This window comes from Embiotoca jacksoni, unplaced genomic scaffold, assembly GCF_022577435.1.
Source record: "Embiotoca jacksoni isolate LCO1_2020_lvr unplaced genomic scaffold, fEmbJac1.0.p SCAF_6, whole genome shotgun sequence".
NCBI classification, from domain to species: domain Eukaryota; kingdom Metazoa; phylum Chordata; class Actinopteri; family Embiotocidae; genus Embiotoca; species Embiotoca jacksoni.
The window spans coordinates 19,225,156-19,243,320 of NW_027185414.1; the positions used below are offsets into that span (position 1 = coordinate 19,225,156).

Sequence of the window (18,165 nt, forward strand, 5' to 3'; positions counted from 1 at the left end):
AATGAAAAGGGGCTACATTACATTACATTTCATTTCATTTCACTGACGCTTTTATCCAAAGCGACTTACAATAAGTGCATTTCAACCATGAGGATACAAAACCCAGAACAACAGGAATCAAGTAAATACAATTTCTTCAAGAAAGCCAAACTACAAAGCCAAGACACAAAAAGACAAAAGATGAATGTACAAAACATACAGTCACACTAGAAGATGGTGTAGGAGGGATGGAAATCCTAAAAATCATTTAAAAAGCCTCTGGACATCATTTCATATGTAATTATCTTAATTTTTTTTTAATAGAACTGAAAATTATTTTGAAACTAATGGCAAAGCAATAGTTCATCTTTATGTTGTCTTCAGGTAACGTGTTTCACAACTTGTCCTGTATCATTAAGTAGGAAATTCACAGTGATACAAATATCCTGAACAAGTCTTTCATTCAAGTTAGGACCGAGCCCACGTGCACAGTCCCATCAGGACCCTGACACTCAAGGAAGTAAATGGAATTCAGCCATCATTCATTTTATTTTCAACACCTGTGCTTTCCCTACAGTGACATGTAAAAATCTGGGCCGTGAGACATGCCAGAGGAAATTAGAGGAAATGTAAGCCATGAAAACATGACGTGTAGAGTGGTGTCATTTTGTATGCGATAGTTACTCGACAGTCACAGGTGGGATAGATACAGTATATTGATTTCTAAGTGATATTGGGCAAACGTTTTACATGAAGAGTTTAATAGACTGCTGTTCTCATACTCAATTATTACTTATGCATTCCTAATTATGTCATAAAGCATGAATAGACATGTGATTTATCACAACCTCCTGTAGCTGAACAAAGTCTTACGTGATGGCTTCAGACTTTCATCAATGTTAACTCTCACAACACTTAAAATGTAATGAAATGAAACCAGTTTGGTGGACAAATGCTGAGATCAGTGCAACCAGAAACCCGAAGAGAATCAACTGAGTAACTTAGTGGACAGCTTCCATAGTGTGAAGTCATTGTGTCCTAAACTTAATGATATTTTTGTTTGCGTTTTCACACGACTAAAGCAGAATACTTTAAAAAACAAAAACTATCCACTTCATTAAAAATAAAGTTTGGTATCAGGTTCTAGTGGCTGAGAGCTGTCCTGTACGGCCCAGTGAGCAGGTGAGAATGCAGGGAGTCAGTGGTGCAGGATGTATCCAGATCCTGAAGTAAAATGATCAATACAGCAAATGTAAACTCCACTACAAGTAAAAGTCCTGAATGAAAAATCCCACTGTAGTGAAAAATATAAAGTATTATAGTTAAAGGTCTGGTTTAATCCTAATCTAGCTTCATATATTTTCACAAAAAGACATAGGGTTTCTTATTTGACAAATATGTTGGTAACATCAGCACATTTTGAATTTAATCTTCAGTTATTGATTACATTCTGTATCTATTATTTTTATGTGTAAATTTTGCATTGTTACTATAAACCTGCTTAAATAATGCACATGTTGATTAGAAACATCAGTTTCACTGATGATGGATTAGATTCCTACATGCCGTTGTTAACCAGACTGGCATTAGATGAGTGGTGATGGGGAATGCGTATGAATCTTGTGCTTCTTCAATTGAGAAGGTGTTGGTGGCATGTTCTTGTACTTTGGTTGGAGATGTGGTTGTAAATCCAAGAAGTGCAGTCTGAAAGTTGCCCATTCGCCAAAGGTCATACCCAGGAGGTCTTTAAGCTCTTCTGCATCACCGAAGACCAGAGCCGAACCATTGAGGTCGTTGGTTCTCACAATGTCGATGTACTTACGGGGGTATTCCATCCTCTCCAACTAGGAAAAAAGAGAAAATATTAAATTATAAAGGTGTTCATCCTCTTTAAAATGACTGAATTGACCTGTTAACATAGTTTTGGTTTCCACCATCAAAATGCCTCTGAGTAACAAACATTTATCTGAAATTAATTGTCAACATTTTTCAGCAAAGAACATTCAGTGTATTTACATTTAAAATTGACCTCTTTACATACTAATGTTTAATACTAGTGATAGATTTAAATTTGCCTGCTTACACGGGAGGGACCCATCGGAAATGATGCATGCATTTAATAATTCATTACTGTTTGTAATTTGATGTCAGTAATATTATCCTCAGGGTTTACTGTTCACTCTCTTCAGATCACATCAGAACCGTATTAAGTTACTGCAGACAGAAATCTGTAGCTGCTTCAGGAATTTCAGTCTATTTGTCACTGACTGCTCATCAGAAATGCATCTTTGGAATGAGACATGCTTACTGTGTGTTTTGTTTTTCAACAGTGGATGAGTAATGAACCAATAAATTGAGATGCTCACTGTGGAGCTGCAGGCCACAGGTTTCACAACCTTGAACTTCTCAGGTAAGACTCATTTGCTTTGGTATCGTGTTGAAAACAACTTGCATCATGTAAAAATCGGATTGTGGTTGATGATGAAAAGGCCACCGATGGATGACTTCTTTATGATTACACTCTGGGCTATACCTCAACAATGTAAGTGCACGGTATGAAGCACATGGTGTGAGTTCAATTCAGTTCAATTCAATTCAATTCAATTCAATTCAATTCAATTTGCGAGCGCGAGATCCAGCAAAAAAAGAAAAACAACCACATTAAAATATTAATGTCAAGAAAAATTAGAACAGAAAAGTGCAAGCAAACATGAAAAAGAGAGGTCAAAGGTCCTTTCAGCCATCGTCTAAGTGTAAGCTTTGTTAAACAGATATGTTTAAGGCTTAAAGACTGGAAGATGGAGACGGTTTAACATTCAGTTCCTTGTCCACACAGGAACACTGAGGCCTATTTTGAACTTAAACTCTGATTTAACAGTTTGACTTACTGAGGAACAAAAGAGTTCACAGTCTGTTCAGACTGTGGGACTCTAAATCTTCTGTTTGATGGCAAAAGCTGATAACCTTCAAATAAAACACGAGAGGGGTCGGACGTAATGAGACCTGCCACAGATAACATTCTTTTATGCAACTTAAAAACTCAACTCAAGCGTATGACCCACAATCTTAGAGCTGATATAACCAGCTGAATTTTTAGCAGAGAGATAATTGTACCTTGAACTGATTCCACACTTCATAATAAACTACTATAGACTGAGAAAACAACAGCAGACTCTGCTTGTTTGCTCCAAATCACCTTATTCTCCTAAGAAACAAAAATATGTTGGTGCAACTTACTCTGGATAAAATATATATGTGCACTCCAGGATAAAGCAGTGTCCACAGAGATACCCAAATAAGGAAACGTGTTCATTTTTTTGTGTTATGGACAGTAACTGGTGGGCGATAAGTGTTCACTGGAAGACCAAAAACAAGTATTATTTGCCAATAGGAGCTGTGGTTGAACTTTGTTGAATGCAGATGTTCAATCTAAGATGAGAGCCCTAGCTACAGTTTCAGGCTTGTCTCAATACTTCCAATGTTACAACTGCATCTTCTGTGCTGCAATTCTGCTTATATGCAAACTGGTAATTCACCTCGAGACTTGATGAGCTGCTTTACCAAGATTATTTTTTTCTTCATGACAATGGGAGTTAAGGCCACAGGGCAGCAATTGCTGGGTTCCTTAGGACATGTTTTCCTCAGAATAGGTATGTGAAGTCTTCCACATGACTTTCATATTTCAGTAATTATGTGAGTATAGAACACTGAAAAGTAAGTTGCTACAAAGGTGGAAATATTTTCAGAATAAATGCACTTTAGTTATCTGGTAACTTGTGTTCCCTCTTCGCCTCTCGTAGGTTTCCCCTTGAATCTGTCTCTACACGCATTAATTCTCTTGAAGGCCATATTCCTCAAATTCATGGTATGCTTAACATCCTTAATTATGTTCGCCGTCACATAACCAAACTCTGATTACTTTTTCCTCTTGCTTATTACTTTTTCCTTGAGATTCAAAGGTTGATACACGCTGAACAACTTATTGGTGGTCTCATCCTTGACACATATGCTCCCTCCCCATTTACAAAGTATTGATCCAACCTCTTATTCTTCCTTGTTTGTCCCGTTACATATTGATGAAATCCTGGCATTGTTATGTCCAATTTGCAATGGTTCACACATCTCAGACAACAATTGCTGGGGCCTCTGGATGTTGTTGTTGAAGCATGTGGACAAAGCGTGCAACAGTAGCTACTAGTTGGGCTGCGCTTGGCACTGGTTGTTAAGATAGAGCCCCATGAGTTTATTTGGCTACATTACAAAAGGGAGCAGTTGTCTAAACACAATTATTTTGGTTGTATTTTGGATAAAATAGCCGCCTCAGAAATTTTGACTTAAACCATACTTTCTGGCACCACCAGTAACCACGGTGTTTTCTAAATCAACCAGGACTAAAATCTTAAAGATTATAACTTTTAAGAAGTTCTTACCTCTTTGCATATGTCGTCTGTTTTCATATTGATGATAGTTGTGATTGGCAGAGGAGCTAGGTTCCTCATCCAACCAGAATCTCTCATCCTGGATGTCCCTCGGATCTGAGCCAGTTCCTTCCTAATCGAAGAATCCAGGTTCACCGTTGCTGCTTTAAAACTCTTCAAGTCGTTTACGGTGAACTGGAAATCCACTGAGAGGAATCTCTCAAACATCTCAGGATCTCCATCCTGCTCGAGGAGGTCCTCAATCTGTGAACTCATCACGTACAGCTCTGCCCTGGACTCACTGTAGACTTTCCACAAGGTCTTTGAATGGTCAGTGTTGGGCAAATTATTGTGATCAATATCTGCTCTCTGCTGAGCATCTTCCACACACTGGATGATCCAGCTGAGTCGGCACGGCCACTGATTGGCTAAAACCACCCATGCTGCCACGTTTTCTTGTTGAGGAAGCTCATCATGTCTCAAGGCCTTCATGATTATGACCGTTACTCGAATAGAGTTGATCACCCTCCTCATGGACATGGCGTCATCTAGCATGTACTTGTTCAGATTCCCTTCATTGCTGGTCAGGATGCTTAAAACCAAGCTCTCTACTTCCTCTTCCTTTACATCCACTACTTTTGTATTTTTACTGATCAGTGGATTTGACTCCATTGTTTCTGATGTAACCTCCACTAAAGCTATATCTGAGGAAGAATCCTCAGTGGTTTTTGAATTGCTAGTGAGGCTGTAAAATAATTTGCGCCTTGAATTATCACAGAGCGGTGGCACCGTGAAGGCCAGAGTCACTATGCGGTTCAGCAGTGCATAAGCTCTGTCCTCTTTGCTGAAGCAGCCATCTGCAAAGTTCACTTTCTCTACAATAACTTCTGGGTTTACTGCCAGAATGGAAATTAACTGGCTCTCCTCATCTGAAAGAAGAATGTTGATGGCATCAAGAACAGCAACGATTTTCTTTGGGGAGCAGCGGTCCAGATTGGTGATATTCAGCACTACTCGAATCCGTCTCCTCTCAAACACCTCCATAAACTGGATGAAACGAGATAAGAACCACATTTCCTTCCTGACCTCGTTCATGAATCCCAGTTGGTTGCTGATCCTGTCATTGTCCATCCCCTTCTTGAGGTTCAGTTCCTGGCTGAAGATGAGGTTCTTACACATCACAAAGATAAACCTCAATGAGCTCACTGCAGGGACTCCCAACGAGGCAATGACCAGGCCTTTCAGCACACCCACCAGGCCGTATGATTCTTTCACCTCCTCGCCGGGTTCCACCTCAAATTGGAAAAGGCCAGAAGTAAACAGGAACAGGAAGATGGGGGGTAGCACGAGAAGGGTCAGGACAAAAAACCACAGCGGGCAGCAGCAAATCTTCTTGGATCTCCAATCGTTAGGACCATCCTTCACAATCTGAACAAAACACAGTTCAAAAGAGAAGCAGGGTAAACGCTTCTGCTGCATTTTTAGGCATGGCTCTAGAGATGGTATCAACTTGCTGATGGGCTCATTACTTTAGTGCAGACTGACAAAAGAAACTATTAGTGAGACTAACGTGTAACTTTTCAACGCTCCACAAGATGAATCCTTGTGTCATGAAGTCAAATATCTCTTTTCAAGTGACTGCTTCTGGATAGGTTGGCAGCAGACTTTGAACAGACAATCGTGGTTGTCAGGCGATGAATCCTAACCACTGAGCATATTCTTATTTTCCATCTACCATCACCACCATGAGGTTCACATTTTTTGTTGTGTTGGTGACGTGTTAGGAGTTTTATAGGAGTAGGAGTTTTATTTGCAGAGTTTTCGAGGTATGCACCATTCTAGTATGTTCCAGTACATTGTGACAACCTTATACTGCAAGACCTACATGGTAACTCAAAAAAAAAAATTCCTTTTCTATTGGAGCTGCATATGCTCCTTTCAGCCTGTTCATCCAGCTGTTGTATCTCCACCACAGCTGGACGGATTGTTGGAATTTGGTCCCAGTTCCTCTCAGGATTAGTCTAAAATAGTGTTGATAATTCCCTGTCTTTTCATTTAGTGCCTTCATCGGGTCAAAATTTAACTTCCCTCAATACATATTTAATGGAGTTTTATTCTTAAGTGTCTGAGCTATGCATCATTCCAGTAAATTGAAGGCAAATGGCATTTTGTTGAAATGACATCTGCGATGTTGAAATGTAAAAAACAATTCCTAAAACCCAACAGTGATTTGTCATTGCAGAAACAGTGTTCTGCTCACATAAAACAACCAACCTTACCGTCATCACATCCATTTTCTACCAAAGCTGAAACAGACTGGATTTAAAAGTTTGGTTTATCACCAAACAATGCTAGCACATTAGCTTACATGCTTCACTAAGCTGTGAGCATAACAGTGCTTCTAAGGTGGTAGAGTCTTTGTTTAATAAAGGAACAGTTAGAACAATTTACGAACCTTCTTCTTGATTTCCTCCTCTTCGTCATGTTGAACCACTCGGTAGAGCACAAGTTGTAATTTCCCAAAGTTCATCTGCATGGCCTGAAAGAGTCGTATGGCCATCCCGGCCCAAAGCAGGTCACTGCCAGCAAAATGCCAAGCGCTAAATTTCACATGAATGAACCTGATGTTGTGGTGCTGCTGGTTCTTTTCAGTCCAAACGGGCCAGTAGAAGAGCAGTCGGCTAAAAAGTGCAAGAAAGTCAGTAAATGAAGGCTTAGCTGAACGAGGCTTGGGTCTTTCTTCATATGACTCCTCAATCCTCGACCTCTCACGTTCCATGCACACTGAGGACACACAAACATTTAGAATATTTACTTATTTAGGGAGTTAAGTTGCATGCAAAAATGATATAAATTCAATATATCAGTATGTAAAACAGCATGTTGGTGAGTTGGCTTAAATGTAAAAGGAATAATAAATAGAGGGTTTTTAGACCTCGAGGCTGATTATTATGGCAATAATTTGGTGAATCCTACTCATTTGGCTTTTACCAACAGATGAAATACCCTGAAGCAGCACGTGCAATATATCTGCCAAGGTTTAAAAAAAACCCCATTGTGACAACCTCTGTACTGCAAGACCTTCAGGGTAACTCAAAATAACTTGTCTTTTCTTTTGGAGTCCTTCACAGCTATGCGTGCTGCGTTCAGCCTGGTCAATGTCATTTGTCTATTGAAAAAAACACGTTTGAGTTGTCACATATTTTATGTGCAAGGTGACTGTGTACTCAAATGTTGAATTTGTTCATCATTCATGGGGTAGAAATATACTTTTGCAGACATTACTTTTGATTGCTGTAAATTGTGCTTATATTTACTATATTTAAAATCAATACTGAGGGGATTGTTTGGAAACAGTTTACAGACTCTGATTCCTTTTTAGCACCATTATTTAGTTCCAGAAATGTCTAACAGGTGTGTCATGGGAGTAAGGTGGTATAAATGTGCAACTTTATTTTCTCCACACAGTGTTTGGGAGAATTATTGTATGTGTGCTTAAGGACATTCAGATCCCACAGAGGCCCGCAGAACAGAAATGCAATTTCCACTTTTAGTCAGTCAGTATTTAAAAAAGTCATTAAAGCATTGAGATGAAGCTGATTCACACACCAGTAAGGAGCTCAGATATTTTCTGACTCTAGTGGCTAAATCGGCGCAAAAATGAAACATCGTGTTTAGTAAGGGTCAGAATATACGCTGTTATGCTGTTGTACTTTTGTGTCATTGCAGCATGTATAGTGACAGTTTCTCCAGTCAGCATACCTCAGTTTCAGTGAACTCTGTGGACACTGTAAACGGATACTGTGCCATAAACATAAACATTGTTTGCACGCAAATCATCTGAAGTTTAGTTTTTATGTTTGTTGCCAAAATGATCTTCAAGGCCCAGCAGCCTCGAGTTGCCCTCCACAGAGTGCACAATGTCACAAGGTTTGAGTGGCTGATTAATGCCAGGGTCAGACTACCTATGTCAGATTAGGTAATCAAGGGGATGTAAATCTCGTCGTGTCTTTGACGGGAGACTGGCAACGCTACAAGTATGACCCGGACCAATCATTGTTCACATTTGTGCGCGAGTTCCTGTGTTGTTGTGAAGGAGGGTCAAGAAGCTGTCAAGCAATGGTCGTCGAGTAACGTGGTAGGATATGTCAAAGTAGGCAAGTAAAAACAAAAACATTCTGACATGCCAGACTTTGCGTTGGGCCGTCCTGCGGCGTCCCAGATGCTGTATTGCTGTTCTTCTATTATGTCGCACTACAAGGCCCGTTTGTCATTATCGATGTTCATATTAAGACCTGACACTGGAAAATTTTGTTGGCGATGACTAAAATCACGTCAAAATCCTGCCGAACTTGTGAACTTGCACTACAGACAAAATGCTGATTTTGACATTGTTTGTATACCTTCCATTTGCTCGAGGATCATGTTGATTCGATTTTGACATGAAGAGTAGAGTCCCACAGTTGCAGGTGATGAAATTTTTGTCAGGGTCTTTGATAGGGCGTAGGCATAAATATCATCTAAAAGCAGAAACACAAGAAAAATACAGCCTGGTTAACTTGTTTTACGTTTCCATTTTACATTAACAATCATTTAGCTGATGCTCCAATCCAGAGAGGCCTCTGTCTTATTTAAAAAACTTCACATGTAAGCTAAGGGTAAAAGATAACTTGACATATCCATTTAAATAATTAGCACACGATAATAGTAAAACTGAGAAAACAGGATCTTCAGCAGGAATGCTCACAGGATTCAATTCTACAGACTGTTTCTGATTAAAGGAAAACCTGTTTGTTTTATTATTATTTTAGTTCAGTAATGCAGAACTAAAGTTAAATTACAGGTTCATGACAGGGGTTCATTCAGGTATTAATAAGGTGAGCTTTTGCACTGATGCATTTTTTAGAATGCACTCAGCATAGATTGTGTTCCCAGTTGAGTGTATGAGCATTTCGGAAGTAAATATTGAATCCTTGAACAATGGTGGAGAAGTTTATAAATATTCTATTGTACTCTGATTAGAATATAATGTAGATAATGTTAAATTTAATTTGAATATGATATAATCTTGGCACGAGTGGTCCTGTGCCAATGTTATGAGTTCCTAATGCAATGTGATTAAATCAGTGACAAACAATTTGCAATTAGTGTGGACATAAATATTTAGAAAGAGCATTGTATAAACACTAAAATATTAATTCATATTTTAAAGATTCAAGGCCAACTCCATACTAAACACTGAACTGAACACAAATACGAAACATTACTTTCGACCATAACAATACAAATTTAAACCATTGAATATTTTATTAATATGGTCCAGGGGCGCGATATTTTGGCCTAAGAACAGAGGCTGGAGTCAATTAGAGCCACTACTGATTCAATAAGCTTGTTCTCAGCGGATGTGTGTGAGAATTTCATCTGCAAAGGGAAACTGAAAGTGAATCCAGCCTCTCTGAGGACGGACACATACGTGTCACTACCTGCAGATGTCTCACCTGTTGTTGACTCATTCATGATGACTGTGTGATGGGACACGTAGCTTTCACAGAAGCAACCTCTGACCTATGAGGAATAAGAAACAGCAGAGGTCTCAGCACAGGCAATGTAGTGGAAGTGTGTGTGTGTGTGTGTGTGTGTGTGTGTGTGTGTGTGTGTGTGTGTGTGTTTTCTGTGTAGCTACAGGTCTCTCCTTGTTTTCCTCCTTCACATCTCTCCGATGTAAAGGATGGTAGTTATCACCAAATGGTATAATTTCAGAGGGATGTAATCACTGATGACCTACAGCTTCTGTTTGTACCGTTTGGTGCCTCTTTCTGATAACTCACCATTTATAAAGGCTTATAAATTGTAATTAAATTTCATGGTCATAATCCATATATATATGTATGAGGATCCTTAAGTAGTTAAAAAAAAAAAAGTTTCCTCATGCCATTCACCTTGGTTTTACTGAAAAATAATCGCATAATACTTTACATAATGCATCAAACATTTTGAGAAAAGCTGCTGCAACATCAAGCTCTTTGTGAAATTGTGGGGAAACTGATATTCTTTATTTTTCTCTCTATATTTATACTGTTTCAAATTGTGTAATCCAAAACAGTGATTAGCATATTCTACGGATACAAATTGAAATATCAGAAATCTTCCTGTTATACATGCCAATGTTGCTACTATTGTAGTTTAATAACCCTTTAAGTAACTTACTGTATACCAAATTGTAGAGCAACAATTCTACACTTTCAGTCACTTCATGAAAAACTCGGCCACTGACAGCCTTGATGCAGCACCCTCAGTCTAACTTAAGGATCTATTGTTAAAGAGTTTTGTTTCTGAACTTTATAACATTGCAGTTGAATAAATAGACATGTGGGATGAAAATCCTTGACACAAAAAAAAGGAATTGAATTTCAGTGAATGTCCATTCCTTTTTTTTTTTTTTTCTTCTAAGTCTTGATTCACAGGCATTTAAGATGATATTCTGACATTCATGGATGTTTGTGTGCCCTCCCGAGAGTTCCCGCTGTTTCATTTTATGTGCACAGAAATGTCAACAGTTTAGCTGAGTCAATGATTGCCTTTAGGTAGGTAGGTAGGTAGGTAGGTATTTACTTTATTAATCCCCGAGGGGAAATTTTTTAGCTCGTCCCCTTCCCTGTTTGCTGCATACTTTCTGCTTGTGTTCTTGCCTGCACTTGCCTCATGGTTTCAAACTGGCTATGCAAAACACATTTTATTTTATTTATTATAAATGTATTTATTTATCATATTTATTTTATTTGTGATCAAGTTTATATTTAACTTTAATGGCACAACCGTAAACAAAACTACCACCGTAAAACATCTGTAAATATGCTTTAAGCTACCACAAAATAATGACTGACATGTTGTTCCTGGATAGAAATGTGTTACTGATGAAACATGCTTACCTGATTAGCTTCAAATTTAAGTCCTGATCTTTGTTTTAGTTAATCTTCAATCACAACTGTTCATGTGTCCCAAAAACAGTGAGAGGACCATGCAGCTGCAGAGGTGTGGTCCCATGCACCACCAAGACTTTAGCACCATAAAACTTTACAACACTGATAAGAGAGTGGAGAGGCACCTGGCAACCACAGGCTGTGTCTGTAGGCTGGGCACTTTCCAGGAAGTGAGGTCACACACAAGATAAAATGATTCCTGCGTGATGAAGCTGTACATTTCGTCCATTCTCCTTTTCAAATGCTGTACCCCTGTCTCCTGCACCCAATCTTCTCTCTATTCACACCATCTGAGTGAAGTGGGTAGTTCCTGAAAGCATTACAAGGTAGAAAAAAAAAAATCCCCATTCTTGCAATGGCTTCCGGCATTAACTGTCCAACTTTTTCAGTCCGTGGAAAAATGGAACAAATGAGTGATTTCATGCTGGAGCCTTGGGTCTGCATGATTCATGAGCTGAATTCCCTAGTTTGGAGTCCCCCAGGTTGAGAATGACTGGATTGCTCTGTCTGGCCTGAACTGACATGCAAAACAGTTTAGATGCCAGAGCAGCAGCACCAAAGCTTTTTGCCCAGAGCAGGATTTGTTTTGACATAACTGGTTAGTCAAGCTTTGAAACACAAGCTAGAAGCCTAATTTCCCTTGGCATATTTCCTCCTTTCTTTTTCTTTTTTTTTTCATTAGCCAACTTGTACCATCTGGTGTCACAGTATACCTCATGACACAGGTCCTTCCTAAACAACAGCAAATAAACTTTGTGAAGTAAATTATGTCAAAGTAGCTTTAATACTTACATTTCTATCGTTGCATTTAATGCATGGACACAGCTCATCCATCATGTGCGTCAAGATTAAATTGAAAAGATTTTGTATTCAGCTTATCTTTGGAAGATCTTTTTAATCATGGCTCCGGATGCGTTTGAATGTAATTTAAAAAAGGATGAACTTTTTTTTTTAAACATATACTGAATGTAAAGTAATGCAGAGCTTTGTGCGCTCAAGTTTAATGGTACAAACTTTATTCATTGGATGTAGATGAAGGGAAGATCCGAAAAGTCTATTTCATAATCATGTCCATTTTTTTTAGTAAAATCTCTGGATGGACTTGAGTATTGGGGAACATTTTTTTTGTGACATATCTTTTGTTCTGTTTTGAAAGCCCGACTGATGCTGGATTTTTGGTACTGTACCAATATTTGTAAGTAAAAAAAAAAAAAAAAGGTTACAAAGATGTATAATGGAGGCAGGGTATTTTATTGTTTAAAGATAAACTTTACTGTCTAAAATGACATCAGTGCGTTGAAACAGTGAAACGGGAATGTATTAACAATAAATGTGACCCCAGTCTTCACGAGTTAATTTCGTGAACTTCAACACTAAAGCAGTCAGTCAGTGACGGTCAAAATGTCCTAACAGGCTGTTTTTTTTTTTTTGTGTGTTTTTTTTTTTCATAAACAGGGTCTCTAACCTCAATTGTCTAAAAGTTCTTAAAAATGTGAGCATCTTGCTTCAGCGCTGTGGCACACACAATAGAAAAACACACACCACCGCAAACCTAAAATGATGTCACAACAAATCAACAGGTGAACTTCCACTGCCGCTGCTTTGACCAGCAGCTGTAGCACGAAGTAATTCTACTTGATCTATTAAAAGTCAGATAAAGTAATATAAAATGGACACTGTAAAATAAATGACAAACTAGCACTTCACCTGTGAACTTTCCATTATCTTTATTACCCGAGGAAGCATGTGGACGTGCAGGAACAGGCACAGGAGTGAGCTCTCAGCTGATTGGACAAGTAGAACAATTTTGAATTTACCTCAAGCTTCTTGATCTGTGAAAAAGTTTTCATACTAGCTTATATCAGACAACATATGTGGTGACACTGATGTATCTGTAACATCAGCCAATAAAACAGTGACCTAAAAATTGGTCGTGCTTAAGTTGTGATTTTATTGTGAGAGTTACGTTCTTGTTTTGACAAATGTTTCACCTCTCCGACGATATCTTCAAGTCCTCTTGGGCTGGAGAATCATATGTGTGTGAAACAATAACAAACTCATGTGCACATGTATGCCAACATTCAAACACCATAAGCACAGATACAGCGATCATCAGGACTTGACTTTTTTGTAATTACAACCAAACATTTGGTGTCAGAACTGAGAACAAAATACTGAAATTTTCGGCAAGTTGCTGAAAAGAAGTTTAATTAGTGTGTGTCTGATTAAGATTGGAAGTGCTTGGCCTCAGGGTGACTAATTTTGTCTTTACTCCAAGTACCTGATTGTGTTCAACTACTTTAATTAACTTGATTGTCACAGAGTCAGACTGTGTGTGTGTGTGTGTGAGAGAGAGAGAGCGAGAGAGAGAGAGAGAGAGAGAGAGAGAGAGAGAGAGAGAGATTGAGAGAGGCAGTTCTCAGTTATTACTTGGTGAGAAGCTTTTTGGAAATCAATACAGAATAAACTGGATATTATCTCCCCTTCTACTTACCCTCACCACACCTCGGCCTTTCACCGCATAAACTTTGCAATTAAGGTTGATGAATTCACTGCTGTGATTAATCCAAGATAGGCATCACAGATAAATTATAGGCCAGGATTGGGGAGACTCGCAGTGATTTTCTGCTCGAAGCGAGAGGAAATGAATCTAATATTGTAATATGTGAGGTTTTGGAGGATGTTTTCTGACATTGAAAAGATGGACACTGAAGATCATTTGGGGGGTGCAGACAGTTGTGAGATGATGAGATATTTTGTTGTTTACTAACACACCAACAGAGGGTGCTAAAGTATTGTGCATGAAAGCGGGACAATGACATTTGGTCAGCGGCCCTTCATCTCTCTGCTCTGTTTGGTATGTAGGAGCAGACCCGACAGCAAAGGAGGCTTTTACTGAAAATGGGGTGCGGTCGAGGGCTTAAGATGTGCTAGAACTTCTCTCAAATAGGGTGATGATTATGTAATATAAATCAGTAACAGACACACACACACACACACACACACACACACGCACACACATACACACACACACACACACACACACACACACACACACACACACACACACACACACACACACACACACACACACACACCACATATAGAGTATATGTATATGCCTTTACTCTTTTCCATTCTTCCTGAGGGCTGATAAGCTTCAGTATTGACACACAGCCTGACACCATATTGGCCTCGGCCCAGCTTGCCTGGCCTAATTGGCCCCAAGACCTCTTGTTGGTGTGATCTATCGATCATCCTCTCTGCAGTTGCTGCTAAGTCACAGGGAGAGGACAGAGAAATAGCCATATGTGCTGAAAGTACGCACCGCCAAATCTGGGCATGATGTCTTAAGCTTTTGCTGTTCCCTCCGCAGAGCTGTGCAGCAAGCAAAGATGATAGGGTTTTCACCCTGAGGGGCAGGGGTCCCGATTCTTGCCACAAGCTGATTCAAACACACTGATTGTCCTTTATTATTACCGAGGGGATGATGGCACCAACAAATGGAGGTTTCTGAATGCTGTGACCCCCAAAGATCTATAGACCCTGTCTGCTTTAACAATCCCACCGGAGACAGCGAGATGAAAACTCCTCCACACTCGCAAAATCCACTTTTTCTTTAAAACCTCTGCGGAAAATATTAGGAGGAAAAAAAAAGAGGCAGCGATGAGATTGCCACTGAAGAGCCCCTCTGGGGTTCAAGGGTGAGCGAAATGGTATGCATGCTGATCTTGTATCTATCAGCACAAACATCCCAAACATGATTATTTTTGTCTGCACCTTCAACTTCCTCTCCATTCACATTCAGATCCAAGATCACATCATGTCATTCTCATCTATTTCCATTTGAACTTCTCCTCATCATCTCCCTTCTCAAGCAGTGCAGCCATTTCAATGTAAATAGTGTCTCCGCTTATCTGCCTCTTAATCCTCCTCTCTCATTTGGTTCCGACTTCCTTCAATCCCCAGAAAAACTCATAAGAGAAACATGCATATGTTAATGAGTACACATTATGTCCTTCCCTACCTCGTAAAAGGCACACACAGAAATTTCTATTCTCTACTGTGTGTGCGAGCTGCATTCCCATACGGTAGTGCATTTATGATGCATGACAAGGCTTACAATTCTCCATCTCCTCTGCAGCACAGTAACCAGAGCTGTCTAAAAGTCATGGCTGTGACAACGGAGATCATTATACATTTTTCTTTCTGTGCGGCTGCCTCTGTATTCCTCTCCATGCCTCCATTAAATCTGTCTTTATCCTGCCGTGGGAGAGTACAGCTAACAGGTGCACACTGAGCTCTTTCTCTGGGTGGTGGCGCTGGAATGAACGTCCACTCCTGGACCTTTTCACCAGCACGCAAACTTACACGCATGTGTGCACACGTTCACGCCGACCTGTTGATCCTACCTTCTGTTTTATTGTCAATTTCAGTCGGCTCCGGGGTTGTAGAGGTTGACGGCTGTTGACAGGGGCTGGATTGTGGAGGTAAAGATGACGGCAGCTCTCGCAGCGATAGAATGCCTGTATCTTGAGACCTCTTGGAGGGTGTTATTAGGCTGTTATGAAATCTGCTTCCTATCAGACTTTCACTGAAGCAAGGGGAGGATATATCCAGATGCTGTGCAAAATCAAGTGTTGACTCTCTCCTTCCTCCGATAGCTTCCTCTTATCTATCCCTCTATTTCCTCCTTTTACACACAAACACTCGCATTTCTGTTCGTAACGTGCTCATGCTCTTCAGTCAACACAGCCTGCAGTCTCCCTGCACACTTGCACGAAGGAATTGCTTTATCATATAAGGAATGCTGCTGATCTTGTTTGTTTTATATTTCATGAACACATACACCTCAAGGCATGCAGCATGCCCTGCATCATGACACTAAGACCTGCTGTCAGGTTGCACGAAAACTCCTGAGAAGATGGCTGAACACCTACAGATCGTTCCAGCAGCAGTGAGAGGACTGCTGTGAAAAAGTGTGTAATGGATAAGAAAACAAATAAACCAAAAAATTTGCAGGAAAGCTCGACACTCGATGTGCATTACGTGACACGATGCACATATTTGTGTACCAAACAAAAAAAAAATCTGTTATATGGCAAAAATGTATTTTTTAGAGTGTATCCACAGCACAGAGGAACAAATGTCCATATTCAGGTGATTTCATCGGTATGTTTTTGTTCTTTGGTTTTTTGTACTTTAAAGCTCATATTTCAGCCTTTTGGCTCCTGTCGTTATAATGCCTCTTGAGTTGTTCCTCAGCATGCTAGCAGCGGGACTCTGGTGGAGTGGAAGTGTCAGATGCTCCAACACTTCAATTTCTCAGTGATTTTTTTTTCCCCTTGTTTCTTTCGGGTTACATGCATGAAGGGTAATGCGACTGTCCTTCCAAGAAAAACAACAGCGTCAGTCTCATCAAACAAAAGAAACAACTTATAGTAAGTTATTACCATTCTCCCCTGTTCCCTGCTTTTGTTTCACTCTTGTCTTGATAAATTTCTATAAAGTCTTAATGTCATCAGAACGGCGAGAGTCACGTAGAGTGTTCCACTTTGTCTTTTCTCTGAAAGCTGTTAAGCGCCCGAGAATGTGATGGGAAATTGTCCACATTGGTTCCCTTTAACTATGACCGCCATTGTTCATTGATCCTAACCAAGTAGTTATTGTAAGATATGTCTGAGTGCTGGAGGAAGCACACTCGGATTGAAGTGTCAGAGAGTTTGTCCGACACTTTAGTTCAGACGGAAATATCTCAAGCACTCTTGGATGCATTGCCATCACATTTTCCGAAGACATTCGGGTACGCCTGTTGCTGGTACTGTCCGATGGTCATATGCAAAGGAGATAATCTGTAGCTTAGGTATGAGAACATGTTGGTCCTCTAGAGGGTATTAAAAACGCTCATGTATTCTGTTTTGGGTGTCAGCGGAAATAGACTGCATCAGCTGGACTTTGTGTTTAGATCTAGCCAGCTAATATTAACATAATTACCATGTTCAGCATACTAATATGGTGAAAGTGGTAAACATTGTATTTTAATGAATAGCTTCATGTCAGCAATGCTTTTGTGATCACACAGCATACTGACATTAGCATTTATCTTAAAGCAGCACAGTGCCTTCGTGCAGCCTTGAAGTGGTGCTAGCCCGGCTGCAGACTGTCAACCTCATTTAAATCTACAGTAAGATGAACTTCAGTACAACAGTTCAAAGTGTGAATGCCTTTGGTGTACAGACGGGATCTGTAAAGATCTAACTTGTCAAACCAACTCAACTGGCGCTGAGCGATGCTTTGGACAGGCAGAAGTGAAAATGCAAAATCAATGTACTTACAGCGACAAAACAAGATTAAATGTTCACAGCATAATCTGTTTTAGTATTGTGTGCAATAAAACATAAACCACAATATCCATGCGTGATTAGTAACTTGATTGAAATTGATCACTCGCAGTACGCTCCTGACAAAGACCAATTTTGAAATAAAATAATAAGTGCTGGCTTTATTGTGGTCTTAGCAAGAGTTTACAATGTTCAAAACAAAGAGTAATCATTCTGTGTTTGCTGTGAAATATGTTAGGTCATACCGGTTGGAGTTTTTTTTAGAGGGAAAAGTTATCTGATTCTACTTTGGGAGATAAAATGCAGCTTTCCAGATCCCCTCCAGTGAAAATCAAGATTTTAACCTTGTTTACATGTACATGTGCTGTTTTTTATATGCTGGAAGACATATTAGGAGTGAGAAAATGTCATGCCTGAGTATTTCCGCTCTGGAGCTGCAGTAACAGT

The 18,165-nt window shown here is 39.6% G+C and overlaps 1 protein-coding gene across 1 annotated transcript; it reads right to left on the bottom strand.

Moving 5' to 3' along the window:
- Positions 1-322: 322 nt before the first annotated feature.
- On the bottom strand, positions 323-16,022 carry nkpd1 (NTPase, KAP family P-loop domain containing 1). The gene is made up of 6 exons (XM_069173671.1): positions 15,790-16,022; positions 9,896-9,962; positions 8,801-8,917; positions 6,853-7,181; positions 4,410-5,825; positions 323-1,823 (listed from the first exon to the last, which is right to left on the bottom strand). Exons 2-6 carry the CDS (start codon positions 9,912-9,914, stop codon positions 1,566-1,568), a joined length of 2,139 nt encoding a protein of 712 aa, XP_069029772.1. The 5' UTR covers positions 9,915-9,962; positions 15,790-16,022; the 3' UTR covers positions 323-1,565.
- Positions 16,023-18,165: the final 2,143 nt, after the last annotated feature.